Source organism: Leptonychotes weddellii, chromosome 10 (genome assembly GCF_054177405.1).
Source record: "Leptonychotes weddellii isolate Sample4059 chromosome 10, ASM5417740v2, whole genome shotgun sequence".
NCBI classification, from domain to species: Eukaryota; Metazoa; Chordata; class Mammalia; order Carnivora; family Phocidae; genus Leptonychotes; species Leptonychotes weddellii.
Window position 1 is genome coordinate 43,299,369 of NC_138378.1, and position 25,180 is coordinate 43,324,548.

The 25,180-nt window shown below is 43.8% G+C and overlaps 1 protein-coding gene across 1 annotated transcript in view; it reads right to left on the reverse strand.

The window, feature by feature from the left end:
* The window catches only part of ABHD12 (abhydrolase domain containing 12, lysophospholipase), a 73,344-nt gene that overhangs the window by 20,530 nt on the left and 27,634 nt on the right, over positions 1-25,180 (reverse strand). The window contains exons 2-3 of the mRNA XM_081833294.1: positions 13,047-13,171; positions 4,773-4,878 (exon numbers count right to left, since the gene is read on the reverse strand). Coding sequence (XP_081689420.1) covers positions 4,773-4,878; positions 13,047-13,171 — 231 coding nt within the window. The remainder of the gene's footprint in view (positions 1-4,772; positions 4,879-13,046; positions 13,172-25,180) is intronic.

Genomic DNA, 25,180 nt, shown 5'->3' on the forward strand with positions numbered 1-25,180 from the left:
AGCCACCCAGGTGCCCAAGAATCCCTTTTAATATTTCTTACAGGGCTGGTTTAGTGATCACAAATCCTTTCAGTTTCTGTTTGTTTGTCCTGGAAGCTTTTTCTCTATTTCTATTTTGAATGACAGCCTAGTTGGATAAAGTATTCTTGGCTCCATTATTTTTCTCATTTAGCACCCTGAATATATCATGTCAGTCCTTTCTGGCCTGCCAGGTCTCTGTGGATAGGTCTGCTGCTAATCTAATGTTTCTACCCTTGTAGGTTATGGACCTCTTGTCCTGAGCTGCCCTCAGGATTTTTTTTTTTTTTTTTTAAAGATTTTATTTATTTGACAGAGAGAGAGAGAGACAGTGAGAGAGGGAACACAAGCAGGGGGAGTGGGAGAGGGAGAAGCAGGCTTCCCACTGAGCAGGGAGCCCGATGCGGGGCTCGATCCCTGGACCCCGGGATCATGACCTGAGCCGAAGGCAGACACTCAACAGCTGAGCCACCCAGGCGCCCTCTCTTTGTCTTTGAGATTTGCAAGTTACACTATTATATGTCGGGGTGTTGACCTATTTTTACTGATTTTGAGGGGTGTTCTCTGTGCCTCCTGGACTTGAATGCCCATTTCCTTCCCCACATTAGGGAAGTTCTCTGCTATAATTTGCTCCAATATACCTTCTGCCCCTCTCTCTCTTTCCTCTTCTTCTGGGATCTCAATTATTCTAATACTGTTTCATCTTATGGTATCACTTATCTCTCGAATTATGCCCTCGTGATCCAGTAGTTGTTTATCTCTCTTTTTCTCATTTGGTCTTCTATATCACTATTTCTCTCTTCTACCTCATTTATCCTAGCGATTAGAGCTTCCATTTTTTATTGCATCTCATTCATATCCTTTTTGATTTCAACTTGGTTAGATTTCATTTCTTTTATTTCTCCAGAAAGGGATTCTGTAATCTTCTTTGCTTTTCTCAACCCCAGCTAGTATCTTTATAATCGTCATTCTGAACTCTAGTTCCGACACCTTACTTAATACTGATTAGGTCCCTGGCAGTCAGTACTGCTTCTTGTTCTTTTTTTTGAGGTGAGTTTTTCATCTTGTCATTCTGTCAAGAGAAGAATAGATGGACGAGAGAACAAAATACTAAAGTGGCAACAACGACCCCAGAGAAATATACACTACAAATCAGAAAAGACCCAAAACTGAAAAAAAAAATAAAATAGAAAGAGAGAGACTATAATCAGACATGATCAGAAAAGAGCAATATAGTGGATTCTGTATTTTGGTCTGTTTATTAGAAAACTAGATCCCAAAATTGTAAAGGAAGAAAAACTTATATACATACAAAAATAAAATTAAATAGAATGAAAGGATAGAACATAACTATAAAGATGAAAATTTTAAAAGCCTTTAACAAAAACTGCATCCCAAAATTGTAAAGAAAGAAAAACATATATATTCAAAAATAAAAGTAAATATAACGAAAGGATAGAATGTAACTGTAAAAATGAAAATTAAAAAAGATTTAAAAAGAAGAGTTGATAAAATAAAAAACTGGTTGAAAAGGAAAGAGAAAAAAATAAAATTCAAAGACTAAAGAATCATGGGACAAAAACCATGAATTCTATATACTATTTTCCACTAGCACTGGAGTTTTGCAGTTCTGTGTGATCGGTAAACTTGGGTCTTAGCTGGATGTTCTTGCTGGTTTTCTGGGGGGAGGGGCCTGTTGTGCTGATTCTCAGGTGTCTTTGCCCCTTGGCAGAATTGCACTGCCCTTGCCAGAGGGCCAGGCTAAGTAATCTGCTCCAGATTGCTTGCTCGCTGTGGCTTTTGTTCCCTGAAGGCTTTCTGCGCAGCTTTAGAGAATGAGAATGAAAATGAAAATGGTAGCCTCCCAGTCTCCAGGAGGCAGGGCCCCACTCCTCAGTGCACCCTCAGGGAAAAGCAGTCAATCACTCCTGTCTCCGGGGTCTCAGTTCACATTCTGCGCTCACCTAGCCTGTCACCGAGTGTTTCTATCTCAGGCATGCGACCCTGTTTGGAGTCTCCAAACCCAGCAGATTCCTGCAGTGCATACCAGTGCTTCTCCTCTCCCGGGAGAAAGGCGGTCTCCCTACGGCTCTGCCGCTTGCTGGGAACCTGCTTGGAGAGCAGTCACCCAACCATGCCACAGTTCACGGTATATGGCAACCCCGAGCTGAGAGCCCACTCCTGGGCTCATTGATTGCAGCTGGCTTCCCCACTCTGATACCTGGGAGCTCTGCTGCACTCAGGCACCCCCGGTCTTCCTGTGACCCCAAGGGTCCTGATACCACACCGTTCTACCTAGGATTTCGCCACCTGAGCATCTTTCAGGCAGGGACATCACTCAGCAGAGCAGACTTCTAAAATTTCCGGTTTTGTGCTCCGCGGCTCTATCACTTTCCAGTAGTCGGCTTATAGAGGCTCCCGCCCCCCGCGGTTTATCTTCCCATATATCGCCTGGGATCCACTTCTCCGCACCTCCTACTCTTGCAGAAAGTGGTGGCTTTTCTATTTGTAGAGTTGAAGCTATTCTTTTCTTACATCTCCAGTTGAGTTCGCTGGTGTTCAGAATGATTTGAGAGCTATCTAGCTGAATTCCTGGGACCAGATGAAACTAAGTCCTCCACCATCTTGGACTATCTAGTCTAAGCTGTACACAATTTAACTCACAATGGACCTAAGATAGTTCATGCTGTCATAGGTGGTAATTCAGCGACACTGATCTTTATGAGCTGGACTAGAAGCTGGACATCCTTAAAGCACCATTTCTAATGTACACCAGATTCCAGAGCCTGCTCACAAGGCATCTGGGAGCAGACGCATCTCTGTAGGAGGAGATGCTGCAAGCCAACATGCTACATGGATGGACTGGTGTCAGCCCGGCTCATCCCACACTTGACCGGGCAGGTGCACTCAGTCTCTCTGGCCAGAACTCTCCCTCAGGGAGATGCTCCAGTTAATCTGAAGTCAAGCCACATCAAATACTGTTAATTGCTGCGGAGGGTCCAAATGAATAGGTTTTTCTGTAAAACACATTCACATTTATTAGCAAGAATGCTTACAAATATTAAATGGCCATTTTTAAATTTTCTACTTAAGTTTCAGCATTTTACTTCTTCATTTTCTTTTTAGAGGGCAGAGGAGGGAGGGGCAGAGAGAGAATCTTAAGCAGATTCCAGGCCCAGTGCGGGGCATGACGTGGGGCTCAATCTCACAACCCTGAGATCATGACCTGAGCCGAAATCAAGAGTCAGACGCTTACCAACTGAGCCACCCAGGTGCCCCTTAGCATTTCACTTCTAACGTTTCTTTGACCCGTTCCAGAGGACAGCATTTTGGGTGGTTCTGATTCTGACCATAATGATCACTCTATGGCAATTATAAACCCATGGGACCAAAAGGCACATTTTAAAAGTCCTGGACGCTGCTGTACTTCCAGGAGCCAGTTTACCCCAAACCTGGTGCTCTTCACAAAGGCCCGGGAAGCTCCCAGCCAGAGGAGAGGGACCCTATTCCCAGGGCTCTCCTGCCCCCTGCCAGAGGGAGAGCTTGTGCCCACAAACCAGCAGCTAAGAACAAGGCCTACTGCTGCCCGAGGGCCCACAGCATCCTCATGACAGTACAGGGCACAGACCTGGGCAGGCCAGCCGGGGCCCAGCAGCACACAGCCTGGGTGTCACTAATCTGAGTCTCGCCATTGCTGTCACTCAGGACAACCTTCTTGGGTGACTGCTGTGGGAGCTTTCAGCCTAAGTATCAGCAGCACAAACATCCCTCCTGCAATAGACTGCCCTAACCACTACCCAAGGAAGAGGTCCCTACTAACAAACCCCTGTCCATGTCTCAAAGCATAGACCACACTAACCAGCAGGAGGGCTGACCAATTCCTAACAGATAGCTCTGAGCAAAACACATCAACCTTCTGACTGAGGACACAAGAGCAAAGTGTCCCATGCACACACACTGGTCAGTAAATATAAGATTAAATTAAACCAGAAATAACAAAAGCCTAGTCCCAGCATTAACTCCTAGAACAATAATCTCCCTTCCCATTTTATGTTCTCTACCCAAGACCATTAGATATGGCTGAACTTCCTCACAGCCCACACTGAGAAGCCACCCACAGCATTTTGTTTAGAAGCATCTCACGTACACAGCAGTTTTCTGCAAGGGCAGAGAGGATGTCATGGCTGCTGAAAGAGAAACCCAGCTACATAAAGGGGCAGTGATGCCAAGCTGCTTCAGAGAGAAGAAAGAAAGTGCCACAGAAAAGTTGGTCAATTTTAATTTAGTTGTTCAGAAACACCCACTTGTCCATAGGGAAAAGCAGGAAAACATATTCCAAGAAGACAGAAAGAAGTCACAGAGCTTAAGTCCCATTTAAATTTTGGCTCAAAAAAGTCAATACAAGAAGAGAGCAAACACCACCATTATCAGTGGCTGTAAGCACTGCACGTGGAAGAAATCCAGCTGTTTTCAAGTTCCCTTCTCTGAGAAGAAAGAGTGTATCTCAAATCTGTGCTCGTGATTCTGTGCTCATACTCTTTTTTTCCCTCTGGAAATAAGGCTCTCTTCCACAAACAGCCTGGTTCACAAAGCCTTCGGTGTTTGAAAACCTCAGAACAGATCTGATGCCATCTCATCATGCTCCATTAGGATCAAATTTAGCCAAGATATCTGCTTTGGAAACGGAAAGGGGGAGGATAAAAACAGACAGGCGATCATCTTGGACAACACTGGCCACGCCGCTGGTCACTCACCAGACTCCAATGGTCACGTCTTCCTCTGGCTGGAGGTAGTAATTACATGTGTGATTCAAACCTTGATCCTGCGGTTTTTTCAAGTCAATGAAATAGGGAACCCTCACTGTGGGGGATAAAGATATGGAAACCAGGATTAGTGGGGGCAGATGGACATAATGTGTACACGCACAGAGCAGAGGTGAAGCTCTCAGGAAGTGCCAAGTCTTTTCCAACCCAAGACTGCCAGGTACACAGGGCCCTTGGCCTCAGGTGCAGGGCTGGGTGAGCAAGCGCTGGAACGCTGTGGGCACGCCTGCACATCCTCTAGCAAGGATGAGTCCGAGTACAGATGGACCCCCTGACAGTTGTTCAAGGTGAGAAGTCACAAGTGAGGGAAGGAAAGGGGCCTGAGGGGCCTGAGGGACATGCCGGCCATGAGAGAGGCTGGAGATGGGGAGGCCAGCCAAGCCTGGCTAAGCCACAAGTGAAGGCTGGAACCTGGGTGGTGGTGGGAGGAACAAGGGGAAAGGTGACAAATGGGTGGTGTGTTCTGGAGCCAAGGCCACCAGACTTGGTGACCAACTGAATGTAGGTGTGAGTCAGTTAAGTGGGGTCCTGAAGTTTCTAGTGCTGTCACTTCATGCAGACATGACAGCAGAAGATGAGGTTCGGGTGCAGGGAATCCACAGAGCCCATCTGGAGTTGAGTGACGCCAAATGGAACTGTACAACAGGTGCCCTACATTTAACAGGTCACCTGTCAACAGAGCAGAATTCTATAATGCGCCCACACTATGGAAAATCCAGGGGCCATTAGCTGGAGACCAACTAAGACCCAATGACATGGGGGAACGTCCATGAACTATAGGTAGGAGAGCAGAGAAGGAGTGAGATGACCAGATACGCTGCACAGTCCCACAATGTTACTGTAAAAGCAAGCAAATGTATTCAACATCACAACCCACATGGGACTCGGAAAGAAATAAAGGAAGACACAGGTCAGGCTGTTACCAAAGTGTGTGTGTGCGACACACATGCACGCATGCATGCATGGGCAGGTGGGGATATTTAATTTTTCCTTTATATACTGTTGTGCTTTTACTGCTTGTGGTGAACACAATTTTTAAGGCTATAGTCAAAAATTGAAAAAAAATTTTTTTTTGAGAGAGAGCATGCGAGCAGGGTGTAGGGGAGTAGGAGAGGGAGAGAGAGAATCTTAAGCAGGCTCCAAGCCCAGCGTGGAGCCCAGCACAGGTCTCAATCTCATGTCCCTGAGATCATGACCTGAGCTGAAATCAAGAGTCAGATGCTTAAATGACTGAACCACCCAGGCGCCCCAGAGACTGAAAAACTTAAAAACAAAAAACAAAAAAAACAAAACCGTGAGGTGAGATTTACTCACTTTATCAAATGGCAACTCCCAAAGGGGGTAAGGACAAACAGCAGGATGGTCCTGGCCTCTAGCCAATCCCACCTTGTATAAAAGAGTCACACACCTCTGTACAGTTTTCTTTGGTGAAGAGAGTAGTCTCATTACATAACTGCACATACCCACATGGCACCAAGCCAAACGTGCTCATCTCCCACTACCATCCTGTTCCTGAGCCACAACCTTTGCACTTGCTGACCTCTGAGTACTCTCCCACCACATACCTGCACATTTAGCTCTCACTCCTCCAATGCCCACTGCAGCTCACCACACATTTGCTGAAGAAATGAAATACCCACTCATGAGGACATGGGGAGGCACACTTCCCCAGAAATTCCCTGAGCATTTCAGACCATGCAAGGAGATAAATCCTCCCATGAGGGCTGCCACTTGTACCTTCAGCTTCTTAATATACCTCTTCACCAAGGAGAAGGCTAAATTTTTTAAACTTTAATTATGACTTTCTCTCAAAAGAAAAAGGGCCATCAAAGGAGGTGGCATCACATGTCCTGGTGCTCCTGCCATGCCGGCCCCGTGCCGCGTGCGCCTTCCTGCGGCGCCTCCTGCGATGTGCACACCAGCTCTTCCACCTCAGAGCTCTTGTTAGGTCACCAGCTCCCACAGCACAGACCTGGCAGCACCCAGCAGCCACTCCACAGCCTGCACTCTTGACTCATCAGACAGGAAGGAAGAAAGGTCAATGGCTCTGATACGAACTGGCCCTCAGGTCCTTTTCAGAATACACTGAAGTCCCAACCCCCAGCCCATCAGAATGTGACCTTATTTGGAAATAGGGTCTTTACAGAGACAATCAAGCTAAACCAAGGTCATAAGGTGGACTTCAATCCAGTAGACCTGGTGTCCCTATCAAAAGGGAGAACTGGGACACAGACACAGACAAGGACAGCGGAAGACAGTGGAAAGACACCGGGAGGAGGCAGCTGCGTGACGACAGAGGCAGAGGCTGGAGTGGTGCAGCTACAGGTCGAGGGACACCACAGACTCTTGGCCTCCACCAGAGGCCCGGAGGAGGCCAGGAAGGACTGTGCCCAGAGTCTCAGAGAGCGTGGCCCTGCTGACACCTTGATTTCAGGCTTCCAGGCTCTAGAAGTGAGAGAGAATAAATTTCTGTTGTTTTAAGCCACCCAGTTTGTGGTATTTCTTACACCTGCCCCCGGGGACCAAAGCAGCCATGCTACGGAGGTCATATTTTACTCTGGCAACGGGACTCAGAGAAGGCTCCTGACCAGACAGAAGGCTGGCAAGGGCCTGTTTCCCGTGCTGTTTCAGACGCAGGTACCTACTCCTGCAATCTCCATTCTGGGACACTGTTCCATGCTGTGGGAGCTGACAGCTGCAGCTTCATGTGCCCGTTCATCATCTCACAACTGTGAAGTGAAATGACTTCAATAAAACTCTGAAAACCGGGGCACCTGGGTGGCTCAGTCGTTAAGTGTCTGCCTTCAGCTCAGGTCATGATCCCGGGGTCCTGCGATTGAGCCCCACATCAGGCTCCCTGCTCGGCGGGAAGCCTGCTTCTCCCTCTCCCGCTCCCCCTGCTTGTGTTCCCTCTCTCGCTGTATCTCTCTCTGTCAAATAAATGGATAAAATCTTTCAAAAAAAAAAAAAAACTCTGAAAACCCCAAGCCCCGTACCCACTGTTCAACCCCACACCCAGATTCCCTTAATTTTGCTCCTGAGACTGGAATTACCCACCCCCAGCCCCCATGCCAAACAGAAAGTGGGTGTCATCAAGGGCTGAGGGCACTTGGCTTCCACTGGCTCAGCTCTCAGGCCTCAGTGGGTTCTGGATTGGGGAAGAAGGTAGTTAAGCTACTTCCACACAACCCCACAGCTCCAAGGGAACTCCCTACCTGTGAAAACTGTTTAATGAGGATTAGCAGCTAATCCCAAAAGCTTCCAGGCCTGAGAAATTTAGAAACTGAGAAGCCAGATTCTCCTCCAGGAGGACCTCATTCCACAAAACTTGTCTTCCAGTCCACTTTTATTTCTGTTTTAGAAATAACCGTGAAAAAGAAGGCAGTGAAAGCGCTGAGTCCAGCAGATGCCACCCATGTGCCTCTCTTCCCATGGGGATCCTCCGGAGAGTGGAGGTCCATGGTCAGTCCAGGGGGTCAGACAGCTCCAGAGAGGTGTGGCCAGAGGAACCACTGGTAACTACTGGTCTGAGTAAGCAAAATGCCACAAAGGGACAGGGTCAAGGGGTGCAAGAGGAGGGTGGCAGGCTATGCCCAGGCCAGAACACACCTCACTCCTGCTGGCCAGGAACAGCTGGGTACCAGGGACCTCTGACCTCCTGTGTTATCCCTTGGCCCCATGACCCTTGGGGTCCTGCTTCATTCACAGGGTTGGAGGAGGGACACAGCACAGGGCCCACAGGGCCCATGGCAGGGGCAGGAGTGAGGAGTCTGGGACAGTGACCCAGCCCCTCACTGCTAGCTATACAAGTTCGGCCTCACATACAGCTCAAGTGCACAACCCGGGAACCCAATACACACATGCTGTGTCCACAGGCTCGCAAGACACATCCAGCTGCTTCAACCCCACCACTGGCTTCCCTTCCTTCCCATTTTTCATTATTCACCCTCTGGCTGCACTGTCATTTACTGGCAACCACATACCAATGGGCATGATTTAGAGAGGATCCTGCACAAGCGGTGTTCAGTGAATAACCAGTGAGGACACGACTGAATGAAAAACAACCTATTCTATCATCCCGTCTTTAGTCCACCTGCAAAATACACGATAGGGTGAGAGACTACAGCTACTTAGCCATAATGGACACTTTTGACTGCCTGAGGATTTTAAATATCGGGGCTACCTCTCATCCCAGTCACTGATGCACTGGAAGAGGTGTGGTGCCAACAAGGGAGGGCAGAGGGCTCTCTGGGTTCTATCAAATTCTAACACTGTGATGGGGGCTGTAGGGGTTTCCATAAAAGGAAAGGGGATAAGAAAGGAATATAGTAGGGAGGTTCCTCAAAAAATTAAAAATAGAAATACCATATGATACAATAATTCCACTACTACCCAAAGAAAATGGAAACACTAATTTGAAAGGATACATGCACCCCCATGTTTACTGCAGCATTACTTACAATAGCCAAGATATGGGAGTAACCCAAGTGTCCATGAATAGATGAATGGATAAGGACAATGTAATAACCTCCCCCCCACACACTAGACTATTACACAGCCGTAAAAAAGGACAATATCTTGCCATTTGTGACAACATGGATGGACCTAGAGGGTATAATGCTAAGTGAAATAAGTCAGGCAGAGAAAGACAAATACTGTATGATTTCACTCATATGTGGAATCTAAAACAAAACCAAAACAAATGAATAAACAAAAAGCAGACTCAGACCTGATCTGTTTGTAAACACGGAGAACAAACTGATAATTGCCAGAGGGGAGAGGCATGGGGGGATGAGCAAAATAGGGTAAAAGAAGTGGGAGGTACAGACGTCTAGGTCTGGAATGAGTAAGTCACAGGGATGAAAGGCATGGCATGAGGAGTATAGCCAATGATACTGTAATCACATTTATGGTAACAGATGGTGGCTACACTCATGGTGAGCATAGCCTAATCACTATGTTGTACACCTGAAACTAATGTAATATTATGTGTCAACTACTCAAAAAAATTTTAAAAGGAAAGAAAGCTATCAAGGGCTAAAAGGGACTGCTAAGAGGAAGGAGAAAGAGGAAGCATAAGGATTATTATCCTGGAGAATGTTGAAGCGGGCTGGCTGGCCTTCTGCTTTAAAAACAAATACATAATTCATATATCTAACCTATTTCCCAAAAAAGGCCCAAGGTAATGTGCAGAGAGGAGCAGTTCTGTGCAGGCCTCTGAACCAAAACATTCCTTCCCACCAAGAGACGGTTCTAGATCCGAGGGCAAAGAACTGCAGAGAAGATATCTAGGCTTCATTACTCAGCATAAAAAAGGATGAGATCTTGCCATTTGGGACAACATGGGTAGACCCAGAGGGCATTATGCTAAGTGAAATAAGTCAGACAGAGAAAGACAAATACCGTAGGATTTCACTTACATGTGGCATCTAAAAAACAAAACAAAGGAACAAGCAAACTGAAACAGACCCACAAATACAGAGAACAAATTGGTGGTTGCCAGAGGGGGAGGAGGTGGGGAGATGGGCAAAATAGGGGAAGGAGGTGAAAAGGTACAAGTTTCCAGTTAAATACACACATGGAGATGAGACATACAACATAGGGAATACAGTCAACACTACTGTAGTAAGTCAGTATGCTGACAGATGGTGATTACGCTTACTGTTACGATCGCTGAGTAATGCATACAATTGTCAAACCTCTGTGTTGTACCCCTGAAATTAGCATCCTACTGTATGCCAACTATACTTCAATCTAGTCATCTAGACTTCAAGACCACAAAATACTGGGTATCACCCAACATCACTGACACTGGAATCAGACTTTTGAACCTAAGTAGTGAAAAGCACACATACTTATGTTTATGTGTAGAGACGCAGACAAAAGAGACCGACAGGAAACAGACAGATAAGCAACAACAATAACAATTTCCTCAGAATGATTTTCATTTTCTTCTTCACTGCCATTCAGGGCTTTTCAGTTAATCTTTTGTTTTTGGAATGCTCATGTAGTTTTTGCTTATGAAAATATATTTAAAGTAGAATAATGACTTAAATCATGGGGCTATGTTTTTTCTATAGTTTATTTATCTGATTTATGAATGTGATTTCAGATAGATTTGGTGTGAACTTAAGAATATATTCTGTGATTATGTTCTGAGACCCAAAAGACTGTTTAGACTTCCTTTAGAGTCCAAATGGAATTCACAGGATCATGATTCGCATTTTGAGGAGACAAAAATGGAGGTGCTACCCCAACACACTGGCCCTCCAGCACCATGGACTGAAACTGCCAAACCACTGCAGGCCAGCCCTGGGGACCCCCATTCCCCCACAGGGGAGGCAGCACAGACAGCTAACCAATCTCCTTTATAACCCCTGAAGGAGGCGACCCCACTGCCACACAGTGGACATGGGGAAGGAAAGGGTAAGCAACTGGCATCTCCTTGTAGAGGTGGACTAGGAGAACCCAAGTTCTGCTCCAGTGGAACACCCTACCATTTCATTAGGAAACCAACCGAGCAACATTTGTGGGCTATGTTTAAAGTAGCCCAAATAATTGATCTGAAGAAAAGCAAGTCAATTCAAATATTTCCTGGGATCCCACCGTGTGGCAAAGGCACCTGCTCAAGGCACCCGGAGGCCTATAGAGTAGGAAAAGCCATTCAGAGTCCATCCTAAAGTCTGCCATCAGGGTATCTGCAACCCAGTAGCCTCGTGTTTATATGTAAACACAAACTCTCTTCTGTGCTGGACCGACTGTGGACATTTAAGGGTTAAAGTCAGAAAATCAAAACTCCCTTTATTTTAGTATGTTGTTAGCTCCTTTTAAGTTTGTGCCTCTCACACTGGCAAAAACATAGAGAGGATAAATTCCTCAAAGTTCAGCTACATTTCCGTCAGAAAAATCAAATGCCTCTTGGTATACTGTAAGTATTTTATACTTATTTTAAGACACCAAATTAAAAAAACTTACTTTAGATTTACAAAGTAGTGAACACTGACCTTACTATCTCTCTTCCTCCTCCTTACTGTTTCTCTTGAGAGCAGAAATGCTCTTTTTAGCCAGTGACTTCTAAGTTTCTGTGATTAAGTCCACTGTAGACTTCATAAACCCGAACTCGTATGCCCAGGCACCTACAGAGCCTGGAGCACTGCGTTACTACAGAAGAGGGTTCTGTAGCCCTGACATGCCTGGCCCCAGTGCCACCCCCTGCTTGTCCCAGGCCACAGTCACACGTGAGCCATCTCAACACCTCCTGTCTGTCCTCCCCCTCATCTTCATGCTCTTCCTCCTCCTTCCTTCTCTACCAGCAACCCTGCTGCCTCTTCTCACGGCAACAGCCCCAACTTTCAAACCTCTCCTCCCAAATACACAAGGTCCAAACCTACTCTTTGCAAACCAACAGCTAAGAGCATGCACAGAGCCCACCTCGACTGGTTCAGATGCTACGCATACCTGCACACTCAAGCTGAAGGCCATTGCTTATGGAGTACCTGCTGTGCGCCAAGCACCACGTTCTACCTTCAAACGCTAACACTCGCAGACCCAGCCTCCTCCCTCCTAGCCTCATCTTGTAGGTGTAAAATGATGCTCCTTAAGAGGATTATTCCCAGCAATTATGTACCTGGGAGCCCTCTGCCTTCTATTTCCTAAGCTTGAGACTTCTGGACCTTCCTCCTCCTACTTGCACAAAAGTAAATACACAGCATGAAAAAAAAAACACCTTTGGAACACACAAGGTCTAAGTTAACTCAGGGAGACTACAACACCTATAGAGGGAGCATATAATTCCATAGAAACCAAAGCATGTCAGGCTGATTTTTTTTTTATTTTTAAAGAAAAAAGTCCTAATTATTTTTGTTTAAGGTGGTCACCTTTTAGTGGTTATCTTTTCCAAGTACAGTGAGCCTCCTAGATGGCACAAGGGCAGAGCACCTCCAACACAACACCATTAACATCCTTACCCACTGCCACTAAAGCAGGACCCCCAGCCAAGCAGGGGTTACCTGTGCACACAACTGTTAGCCCTGGAGAACAACGCAGTCATTGCAGCAGCCTGTAACTGGGAAGGGGCACTGGGAACTTTCTGGGTAATAGAAATGTTCTATTTCTTGATCTGGGTGGTAGATATAAAAATATATAAATCATCATGCAAATGAATTCTTACTAAAATTCAAGGCAAAATGGGTACGTGGTACTTACCAAAATTCAAGAAAATCAGTTTGGCCTGTATCCCAGGACATAGTTTGATGAGAAATGGAATGGCAACATACAACCCCAGAACACAGAGAAGTATCTTCCTCAGTCGGAACCACAGGCCCTTTCGCCTGCAAGAGAAGAGCAATTAACAGGTCAAAGACTGGAGGTGCAATTTTGCTCCCGTTTATTAACAGCATTATCAAAATCACTAACCAAAATCTACATGTCACTTTCCCCACAATAACTGTGCCAGTAATAAGACTAGCCTCCCACCTGCTTTTGTTAAAATAATTATTTTAGACAGTCTTTCAATCTGAGCTTAGAATTCTATTGCGCGGGAAGGGGGAGGGTACATAGTTTCTCCTGAAAGCCAACGGACCATCTTGATGATTTCCTGTGCTTGCCCTGGAATCAGAACACAGCACAGACATCAGTCAGCTCCCCAGCAAGTGCCCAACCTGAAGTCAGATCGTAGCAGCAGCTTCATCTGGGGAAAGTGGCTGGCTCTAGGCCGCGTGATCGCTGTCCTGCAAGCCAGCCACAGGCATGGGCTGCCCGCTGGCTCCTTGTAGGAAGCTGAAACATCAACAGAACCTGCCCAACCAGGTCTGGGGAGCGAGCAGGGGGCTGACAGTGAGACTGTAGCTGACACTGCCTGTCCTTGCATTCCAGCCCACATTCCATCTGGCACCACCGGATGGAGGCCCCTTCTCCAGGCAACGTAGGCCAGGTCTCCAGATCCTCTTCTAAGCCCACGCAGCTCCAAGACTTCCTTATCCTATTCCTGATGCCTTTTCAAAAATGTCCCTAGTCCAGAGATTCTAAACTCCTTGGACTAAGGGTTTCTCTATAACTAGAAAACTGAAGCCCCCAAAGAGCTTCTGTTTACACGGTTTATATTTATGACTATTTATCATGTGAGAAGTTAAAATACAATTTAAAAATATTTATTCATGCATCTAATAACAAGAAAGCCATTAAATGTTAATATAATTAACATTTGTTATTTAAAAAGTGATTATATTTTCCAACACAAAAACTTTTAGTGAGGAGAGCGGCATTAACATTTTTACAAATTTCTTTAAGCCAGACAGCTTAATAAAAGACAGATGGATTCTCATATCTTTCTGCATCCAATCTGTTGCAATACCACACGTCAGGCAGCATCTGGAAAACTCTGAGACAATGAGTAAAAAAGGCAAATAATATCTTTGGGTTATTATGAAAATCATTTCGACCTTGTGGACACTCTGAAAGGATCCTGGGGAGGACCCTTGGAAACCGCTGCTCTAACTTATGAACCAAGTCTAAACCTGAGTGGGGCTAAGTATTTATTTCTGGACTGTTTCCAAAATAAATATTTAAAGTGGTTTTAAATATATACCTGGAACTGCTGACACATGCAATAATATGGATGCATCTCAAAAGCATTCTGCTAAATAAGACAGACACAAAAGACTACATACTGTATGATTCCGTTTATCTAAAATTCTAGAAGAGACAAAACTATAGAGACAGACAAACAGAACAGTGGTAGCTGGGGATGGAGGGAGATTGCAAGGGGCACACAGGGAACTTTTAGAGTAATCAAAATAATTTTATCTTGATTGTAGTTACACATTTGTATGTGTAAATAATACCTCAGCAAAGCTGATGACAATCATGCGTATCTGACAGTATAACTCATTCACCTGGTTTACTCAATGCTAGCACTCTTTGGGCAGCAGACACTAAAGGAAGCAAAGGAAGGCCTCTGTATCCATGCTGTGCTCCCAGCTCAGTGGGGCAGACACAGAGCTCTGAGAGAGGCACGTGGTTCAGGGTAATCTGACCCAGTCCGGGCTGCCAGGGAAGGGGCCACTGGGAGGAAACACTAAGTTAGGAATATAGGAGTTAACTAGATGATGTAGAAGAATAGTTTAAAATGGCATCTTAAATTCCATGCACAATCTGTCCTTCCAGTGATGAAGGGTATATAACATGGTGGTTAAAGGTGCTGGCTCTGAAGTCAGATGATCTACTCTAACTTCTAACCTACCACTTACTAGCTGTGCAATCCTGGATAAATTACTTAACCTCTCTGAGCTGTGGTTTCTTCCCTGCACCGAGGGCATAAAAGTGGTACCTCCTTTGTGGGGCTCCTGGAAGGATTACACACAATAATGCACATAGAGTGCACATATGAGTTCCGGGTCCACAATATATCTAAGCTGTCATCACAGTCTTCTTACTCTCATTAAGGGAAAGAGCAGGGACTGGGCATAGTAATGGGCCTGAAAGGGAAGGCTGGGCACAATGTGAGAGGTCCAAAGAGGCCAAGAAGAATTCAGGACTTCATTATGAGAGAAAATGGAGAGCCCATAAAAAAGAAAATAGCCTGCAATCAAATGCACAACCATCAAATGCCAGATGCAAAGCTCATGCTTCGGTCCTCTGCTCTGGCCACACTGGCCATTCCTATGTCCCTTGCACAATTTGGTCACTCATCCTCTAGAGCCTGCATAAATCTGGCCATTATAAGGTATTCACGCAGCTTGTAATTTTATGTCCTCAGAGCAAGGAAAGCATATGTACACACAAAGACTTGATCAAAAACACTCATGGGGGGCACCTGGGTGGCAGGGTCAGTAGGGCATCTGACTCTTGGTTTTGGCTCAGGTCCTGACCTCGGGGATCATAGGATTGAGCCCCACATCAGGCTCTGTGCTCAGCATGGAGTCTGCTTGGGGTTCTTTCTCTCCCTCTCCCTCTGCCCCTCCCCCCTCTAGTGCTCAAGCTCTCAAAAAAAAAAAAAAAAACCACCACTCATGAAAGTTTTATTCAAAATAGCCACTGAGATAATACAAATGTCTATCAACAGGTGAATGGATAAGCAAACCATGATTTGTCCTTAGAATGGAATAGTACACAGCAAGAAAAAGGAACCAGCTATGGATACATGCAACCATGTGGATGAACCTCAAAATAACTATGCTGAGTGAGGGGTGCCTGGCTGGCTCAGTAAGAGGAGCATGTAACTCTTGATCTTGGGCTCATGAGTTCGAGCCCCACATTGGAGGTAGAGATTACACTAAAAAATAAAATTAAAAAAAAAAAAACCTATGCCGAGTGAAAGAAGCCCAATAAGATGGCCAGGACAGCAACAGACTTCTGCTTTGATATATCATTTCACCTAAAAAGTATTCCTGTTCATTAGTGAAACCTGCATTGTTTTTTCTGTGCTATTTCAGGGTTTGGCTTCCTCCACAGACAGTGGCTTTTCATCTTCCTCATATTTCAAAATATTGCCCCTCCCCCACCTGCTTGTGCTCTCTCTCTCTCTCTCAAGTGAATAAAATTTTTTTTTTTAAAGATTTTATTCATTTATTTGAGAGAGAGAGAATGAGAGACAGAGAGCACAAGAGGGAAGAGGGCAGAGGGAGAAGCAGACCCCCTGCCGAGCAGGGAGCCCGATGCGGGACTCGATCCCGGGACTCCAGGATCATGACCTGAGCCGAAGGCAGTCGCTTAACCAACTGAGCCACCCAGGCGCCCAAGTGAATAAAATTCTTAAAAAAGAGAGAGAGAGAGAGAATGGGAAGAGAAGCCACATACTGGGAGAAAATATTTGCAAAAGACAAATCTGATAAAGGACTATTGTCTAAAATACACAAAGGACTCTTAAAACTCAACAATGAGAAAACAGCCAATTAAAAAAAAGGCAAGAGACTTGAACAGACACCTCATCAAAAAAGATATATAGACGAGAAGCAAGCATGTGAAAAGATGTTGAACATCATATGTCATTGGGGAATTTGAAATTAAAACAATGAGATACCACCAGACACATATTACAATGGACAAAACACAAAATACTGACAACGCCAAATGCTGATGAGGACATGGAGCAACAAGAACTCTCACTCATTGCTAGTGGGAATGCAAAATGGTGCAGCCTCATTGGGAGACAGTTTGGCGCATTCTTGCAAAACTAAATATACTCTTACCATACCATCTGGCAATCACACTCCTTGGTGTTTACCCAAATGAGTAGAAAACCTAAGTCCACACAAAAACCTGTTCACAAATATTTATAGTAGCCTAAAGTTGGAATCAATGAAGATGTCCTCTAGTAGGTAAATGGATAAACAAACTGTGGTACATCCAGACAATCGGATGTTATTTAGCTTAAAATGAAATGAGTTATTTAGCCACGAAAGGACTCGGAGAAAACTTAATATTGTGGAACTTGTTGCTGAGTGAAAGAATCCAATCTGAAAAGGCTACATACTGTATAACCGCAACTATACGACACCTTGCAAAAGACAAAACTATGGAGACAGTAAAAAGATTAGTGGCTGCCAGGGGTTAGCAGGGATGGAAGGATGAACAGGCAGAGCACAGAGGATTTTTAGGGTAGTGGAACTATTCATTACACATTTGTTAAAACCCCTGAATGTACACCACCAAGTGGAACCCGAATGTAAACTACAGAATCTGGGTGATGATGATGTGTCACTGTAGGCTCACTGACTATAATAAATGTTCTATTGTGGTGCAAGATGTTGGCTGCTCGGGAGGTTGCATGTGTGGGGGCAGAGGGAGCCTGGAAGTGTCTGTACTTCCTGCTCGATTTTGCTGTGAATCTGAAGCTGCTCTAAAAGCAAAGTTTAAGATCCTCAAACTTATAGAATCAGAATAGAATGGTGGTTGTCAGCGGTGGCAAGGAGTGGGAACTGGGATTTATTAATCAAATGCATCAAGTCTCAATCACACAAGATGAGTAAGTTCAAGAGATCTACAGTACAACATCGTCCCTACAGTTAACAATATTGCATTGTAGGGGCGCCTGGGTGGCTCAGTCGTTAGCCGTCTGCCTTCGGCTCAGGTCATGATTCCAGGGTCCTGGGATCGAGCCCCACATCGGGCTCCCTGCTCCATGGGAAGCCTGCTTCTCCCTCTCCCACTCCCCCTGCTTGTGTTCCCTCTCTCGCTGTGTCTCTCTCTGTCAAATAAATAAAAAATGTTAAAAAAAAAAAATATTGCATTGTACGCTTCACATCTTATTAAGAGAGTAGATATGTTAAGTGTTCTTATGACAATAAAATAAAACTTAAAAATAAAGTTTTTCTTAAGTGAACAACAACAAAAATGTTGCTTGTAGCTATCAAGTGTTTTGGGACTCCCCAGGAAACCTGAAGCCAAGGGTGAGAAATGAGGACACTGCTGGACTGGCAATCAGTGGTTAGTAACCGTAGATGGAACCAACAATATATAGCACACTAAGAAATTCACAGAACAAGCAGAATCTATTTTGTTTTGAAAACTCCATAGCTCTTATATTAGAATATTTATACCATTATTTTAATTAGAAAGTTCTAGACTTGTAAATAATTAAGTTCTGTAAGAGTTCTATAACTAAAGGACAAGGTTTTTGTAATCTGGAAATACAGCCCGCGTGGTGTTCTCAGCAGGGTACTCCCTAGAACCTCCTTGCTCCCTGACTGCAACGGTGCTCTATCTGCCTGTAAAGTGTGCCCCCTGGGAGCACACTTCTTTCCCTCTCATACTGGGAGCTTTTCCTTATACAGGACATGAGTTTCTAGATTGCTGATGCTATTTCTTGATATGAATACAGGCACACCCCATTTTAGCATGCTTTTTGCTTTACTGTGCTTTGTAAATATTGAGTTTTTTACAAATTGAAAGTTTGTGGCAACCGGCATCAAGCAAGTTTCTTGGTGCCATTTTTCCAATAGTATCTGCTCCCTTAATGTCTCTGTGTCACATTTTGGTAAGCTTCACAATATTTCAAACATTTCATTATTATTATATTTATTACGGTGACCTGTGATCAGTGATTATGACTTCCTGAAAGTTCAGATGATGGGTAGCAATTTTTAGCAATATTTTTAATTAAGTTACATACATTTTTTTAGACATAATGCTATTGTACACTTAATAGACAACAGTATAAACATCATTTTTATATAACTTTTTTTTTTTTAAAGATTTTATTTATTTATTTGACAGAGAGAGACACAGCGAGAGAGGGAACACAAGCAGGGGGAGTGGGAGAGGGAGAAGCAGGCTTCCTGAGGAGCAGGGAGCCCGATGCGGGACTCGATCCCAGGACCCCGGGATCACGACCTGAGCCAAAGGCAGACGTTCAACGACTGAGCCACCCAGGCGCCCCCATTTTTATATAACTTTAACTTTTATATGCACTGGGAAACCAAAAACTTTGATTAGCTTTATTGCAGTATTTGTTTTATTGGTGGTCTACACCTAAACCCATAACATCTCCAAGGTATGCCTGTATTTAATAATTAAGTACACATTCTTTTAATACCTAGGAGTATAAGTTCCCATAATGAAATTTAATTTCTCTACATTTTATTTCAATCAGTGCTATGGTCAGTAATAAATCTTGTCAGCAAGTCAAAATCGTTTTAAAAGTGTACAGAGAAAAAAAGTCTATTACACTTGCATAATCAGCACGACAAAAATATTTCATTTAAAAAAAGTTCAAACATAAGAAATACAAAATTGATTAACAAATCCAAGAGCTGTTTATTCAAGAAAAAGCAAGAAAAAAACCCAGTAAGTTCTGGGCTGAAAAGAGAATATACGAAATTAGGGATCAGAAAAGTGAGGTAACCTCACATTAAATTTCTTTTAATAGAGAGTATCACATGCTTTGCTAAGCTAATAAAATTTCTAAAATTCAATGATACAGACTATTTTGTAAGAAAACATAAATAGTGTCAATCTTCTCAAATTGTTAGAAAAAAAAGGAATGAAACCTATAACCAAAGGAGGTACTGGGTAAAGCTATCGAAGAATTACATCCCTGGGCGGGGGGTGGGGAGCAAGGTGGTGAAGGAGTAGGAGACCTGGATTTCGTCTGGTCCCAGGAATTCAGGTGGATAGGGATCAAACCATTCTGAACACCTACAAACTCAACAGGTGATTGAAGAAAATAGCAGCAACTCTCTGAACAGAAAAGCAACCACTTTCTGAAAGGTAGGACGTGCGGAGAAGTGAATCCAAGGCGATATTCAGGAGGATAGATGGCGGGGGAGGGGGCCTCCGCTGGCCACTTCTGGCAAGTGATAGAGCAACGGAGCACAAAATCGGAACCTTTAGAAGTTGGCTCCACTGAGGGACGTCGCTCCAGTGGCTAAGCGGGGGGTGGAACCCTCGTGGGACAGTGTGGTCTCAGGACCCTCGGGGTCACAGAAAGACCGGGGGTGCCTGAGTGCAGCAGAGCTCCCAGGGATCGGCGGGGAAGCCTGCTGCAGAGACGGAGCCGAGGAGCAGGCTCTCAGCTCGGGATTGCCATAAACCATGATCCGCGGCACAGTCGGGCCACTGCTCCTCCAGCAGGGACCCAACAAGTGGCAGATCTGGGCAGACTCTCCTTCCTCCCTGGGGAGGAGCAGCAGGGGAGCACACCGCAGGGATCTGCTGGGTTTGGAGACTCCACACGGGGTCAGGTGCCAGAGATAGAAATGCTCGGTCATAGGCCAGGTGAGCACAGAGTAGGGCCGGAGACCGGGGAGATGGGAGTGATTGACTGCTTTTCTCTGGGGGGCGCAGTGAGGAGCGGGCCCCGAGTTCTCTGCTCCTCTGGAGCGGAGATTGGGAGGCTGCCATTTTCACTCTCCTCCTCCAAAGCTGTACAGAAAGCTTGCAGGGAACAAAAGCTCCCAAGACCAAACCGGAGCAGATTACTTAGCCCCAACCGGCAAGGGCGGGGCAATTCCACCTCCGGCAAAGACATTTGGGAACCACCGCAACAGGCCCCTCCCCCAGAAGATCAGCAAGAACAGCCAGCCAAGACCAAGTTTACTGATCAATGAGAATGGCAGAACTCCAGTGCTAGGGGAATACTGCACATAGAATTCATGGCTTTTTCCCCCCTGATTCTTTAGTCTTTCAAAGTTAATTTTTTTAATTTTCTTTTTTTTCCTATTTTTTTTTCATTTTTTTTCCCTTTTTCAACCAACATCCTATCTTACCAATTTTTTAAAAAATCTTTTAAAATTTTTTTAGAGTCATATTCTATCCCTTCATTGTAGTTAACCTTATTTTGTGTGTGTATATATATATATATGTTTCTCTCTCTTTAAAATTTTGGGATACAGTTTCTTCTAACAGACCAAAATATACCCTAGTGTATGGCTTTGTTCTAGTCTCCTGCCTGATCACATTCTTTTTTTTTTCTTCTTTCTTTTTTCAACCAACTTCTTATCAATTCCTTTTATGAAATCTTTTATAATTTTCCCCTTTATAGTCATATTCCAGCCCTTCATCGTATTTACCCTTATTTTTGTATATATATAAGTTTTTCTTTCTTTAAAATTTTGGGAGGCAGTTTCTTCTAACAGACCAGAATACGCCCAAAATCTAGTGTGTGGCTCTGATCTATTCACCTGCCTGATCATATTCTTTTTTTTTTTTCTTTCCCTCTCTTTCCCCACCAGTTTCAGGTCTCTTCTGATTTGTTTTGTGTATATTTTTCTGGGGTCGTTGTTACCCTGTTAGCATGTTGTTCCCTGTTAGCATGTTGTTCTCTCATTCATCTATTCTCCTCTGGACAAAATGACAAGACGGAAAAAAATCACCTCAAAAAAAAGAACAGTAGGCATACCGACTGCCAGGGACCTAATCAATATGGACATTACTAAGATGTCGGAACTAGAGTTCAGAATGACGATTATAGACATACTAGCTGGGCTTGAAAAAAGCATGGAAGATTAACTAGAGAATCCCTTTCTGGAGAAATAAATGCAATCTAACCAAGCTGAAATCAGAAAGGCTATTAATGGGGTGCAATAAAAAATGGAGGCTCTAACTGCTAGGATAAAAGAGGCAGAAGAGAGAATCAGTGATAGAGAAGACCAAATGAGAGAGAATAAAGAAGCTGAGAAAAAGAGATAAACAATTACTGGATCACAAGGGCAGAATTCGAGAGATAAGTGATGCCATAAGATGAAACAATATTAGAATAATTGGGATCCCAGAAGAAGAGGAAAGAGAGAGAGGGGCAGAAGGTATATTGGAGCAAATTATAGCAGAGAACTTCCCTAATATGGGGAAGGAAATGGGCATTCAAGTCCAGGAGGCACAGAGAATGCCCCTCAAAATCAATAAAAATAGGTCAACACCCCGACATATACCAGTGAAACTTGCAAATCTCAAAGACAAAGAGAAAATCCTGAGGGCAGCTCAGGACGAGAGGTCCGTAACCTACAAGGGTAGAAACATTAGATTAGCAGCAGACCTATCCACAGAGACCTGGCAGGCCAGAAAGGACTGGCATGATATATTCAGGGTGCTAAATGAGAAAAATAATGGAGCCAAGAATACTTTATCCAACTAGGCTGTCACTCAAAATAGAAGTAGAGAAAAAGCTTCCAGGACAAACAAACAGAAACTGAAAGGATTTGTGATCACTAAACCAGCCCTGCAAGAAATATTAAAAGGGATTCTTTAAGTGAAGAGAGAGCCCAAAAGTAACATAGACTAGAAAGGAACAGAGACAATGTACAGAAACAGTGACTTTTCAGGTAATAAAAAGGCCCTAAATTCATATCTTTCAATAGTTACTCTAAATGCCCAAATCAAAAGACACAGGGTATCAGACTGGATAAAAAGCAAGACCCATTGATACGCTGCCTGCAAGAGACTCGCTTTAGACCCAAAGACACCTCCAGATTGAAAGTGAGGGGGTGGAAAACCATTTACCACGCTAATGAACATCAAAAGAAAGCTGGGGTAGCAATCCCTATATCAGACAAATTAGATTTTAAACCAAAGACTGTAATAAGAGATGAGGAAGGACACTATATCCTACTTAAAGGGTCTATCCAACAAGAAGATCTAACAACTGTAAATATCTATGCCCCTAACATGGGAGCAGCCAATTATATAAGCCAATTAATAACAAAACCAAAGAGGGGCACCTGGGTGGCTCAGTCGTTAAGGATCTGCCTTCGGCTCAGGTCATGGTCCCAGGGTCCTGGGATCGAGCCCCACATCGGGCTCCTTGCTCAGCGGGAAGCCTGCTTCTCCCTCTCCCACTCCCCCTGCTTGTGTTCCCTCTCTCGCTGTCTCTTTCTCTGTCAAAAAATAAATAAAATCTTTAAAAACAAAACAAAACAAAACAAAGAAACACATCAACAACAATACAATAATAGTAGGGGACTTTAACACCCCCCCTCATTGAAATGGACAGATCATCTAAGCAAAAGACCAACAAGGAAATAAAGGCTTTAAATGACACACTGGACCAAACGGACTTCACAGATATATTCAGAACATTCCATCCCAAAGCAACAGAATACACATTCTTCTCTAGTGCCTATGGAACATTCTCCAGAATAGATCACATTCTGGGTCAGAAATCAGGTCTCAACCAGTACCAAAAGATTGGGATCATTCCCTGCATATTTTCAGACCACAATGCGTTGAAACTAGAACTCAATCACAAGAGGAAAGGTGGGAAGAACTCAAATACATTGAGGCTAAAGAGCATCCTACTAAAGAATGAATGGGTCAACCAGGAAATTAAAGAAGAATTAAAAAAAATTCATGGAAACCAATGAAAATGAAAACACAACTGTTCAAAATCTTCAGGATGCAGCAAAGGCAGTCCTAAGAGGAAAGTATATAGCAATACAAGGCTTTCTCAAGAAACAAGAAAGGTCTCAAATACACAACCTAACCCTACACCTAAAGGAGCTGGAGAGAGAACAGCAAATAAAGCTTAAACCCAGCAGGAGAAGAGAAATAATAAAGGTCAGAGCAGAAATCAGTGAAATAGAAACCAAAAGAAAGTAGAATAGATCAACGAAACTAGGAGCTGATTCTTTGAAAGAATAAGATTGATAAACCCCTGGCCAGACTTATAAAAAGAAAAGAGGAAGGACCCAAATAAATAAAATCATGAATGAAAGAGAAGAGATCACAACCAACACCAAAGAAATACAAACAATTATAAGAACATATTATGAGCAACTCTATGCCAGCAAATTAGACAATCTGGAAGAAATGGACGCATTTCTAGAGATGTATAAAACTACCAAAACTGAATCAGGAAGAAATAGAAAACCTGAACAGACCCATAACCAGTAAGGAAATTGAAGCAGTAATCAAAAATCTCCCAACAAACAAGAGCCCAGGGCCAGATGGCTTCCCAGGGGAATTCTACCAAACATTTAAAGAAGAAACTTCCAAACTCATTTTACGAGGCCAGCATTACCTTGGTCCCAAAACCAAACAAAGACCCCATCAAAAAGGAGAATTACAGACCCATATCCTTGATGAACGTGGATGCAAAAATTCTCACCAATATACTAGTGAATAGGATCCAACAGTACATTAAAAGGATTATTCACCACGACCAAGTGGGATTTATCCTGGGCTGCAAGGTTGGTTCAACATCCTCAAATCAATCAATGTGAAAAAATACATTAATAAAAGAAAGAACAAGAACCATATGATCCTCTCAATAGATGCAGAAAAAGCATTTGACAAAGTACAGTATCCTTTCTTGATCAAAAGTCTTCAGAGTATAGGCATCGAGGGTACATACCTCAATATCATAAAAGCCATCTATGGAAAATCCACAGCGAATATCGTTCTCAATGGGGAAAAACTGAGAGCTTTCCCCCTAAGGTCAGGAACACAGCAGGGATGTCCACTATCAGCACTGCTATTCAACATAGTACTAGAAGTCCTAGCCTCAGCAATCAGACAACAAAAAGAAATCAAAGGCATCCGAATTGGCAAAGAAGAAGTCAAACTCTCACTGTTTGCAGATGATATGATACTTGATGTGGAAAACCCAAAAGACTCCACCCCAAAACTGCTAGAACTTATACAGGAATTCAGTCAAGTGGCAGAATATAAAATCAATCCAAAGATAATTTCTATACAAAGGCATTTCTATACACCAACAACAAGACAGAAGAAAGAGACATTAAGGAGTCAATCCCATTTACAACTTCACCCAAAATCATAAGACACGTAGGAATACATCTAACAAAAGAGGCAAATTATCTGTACTCAGAAAACTATAAAATACTCATGAAAGAAATTGAGGAAGACACAAAGAAATGCAAAAACGTACATGCTGATCAATGGAAGAA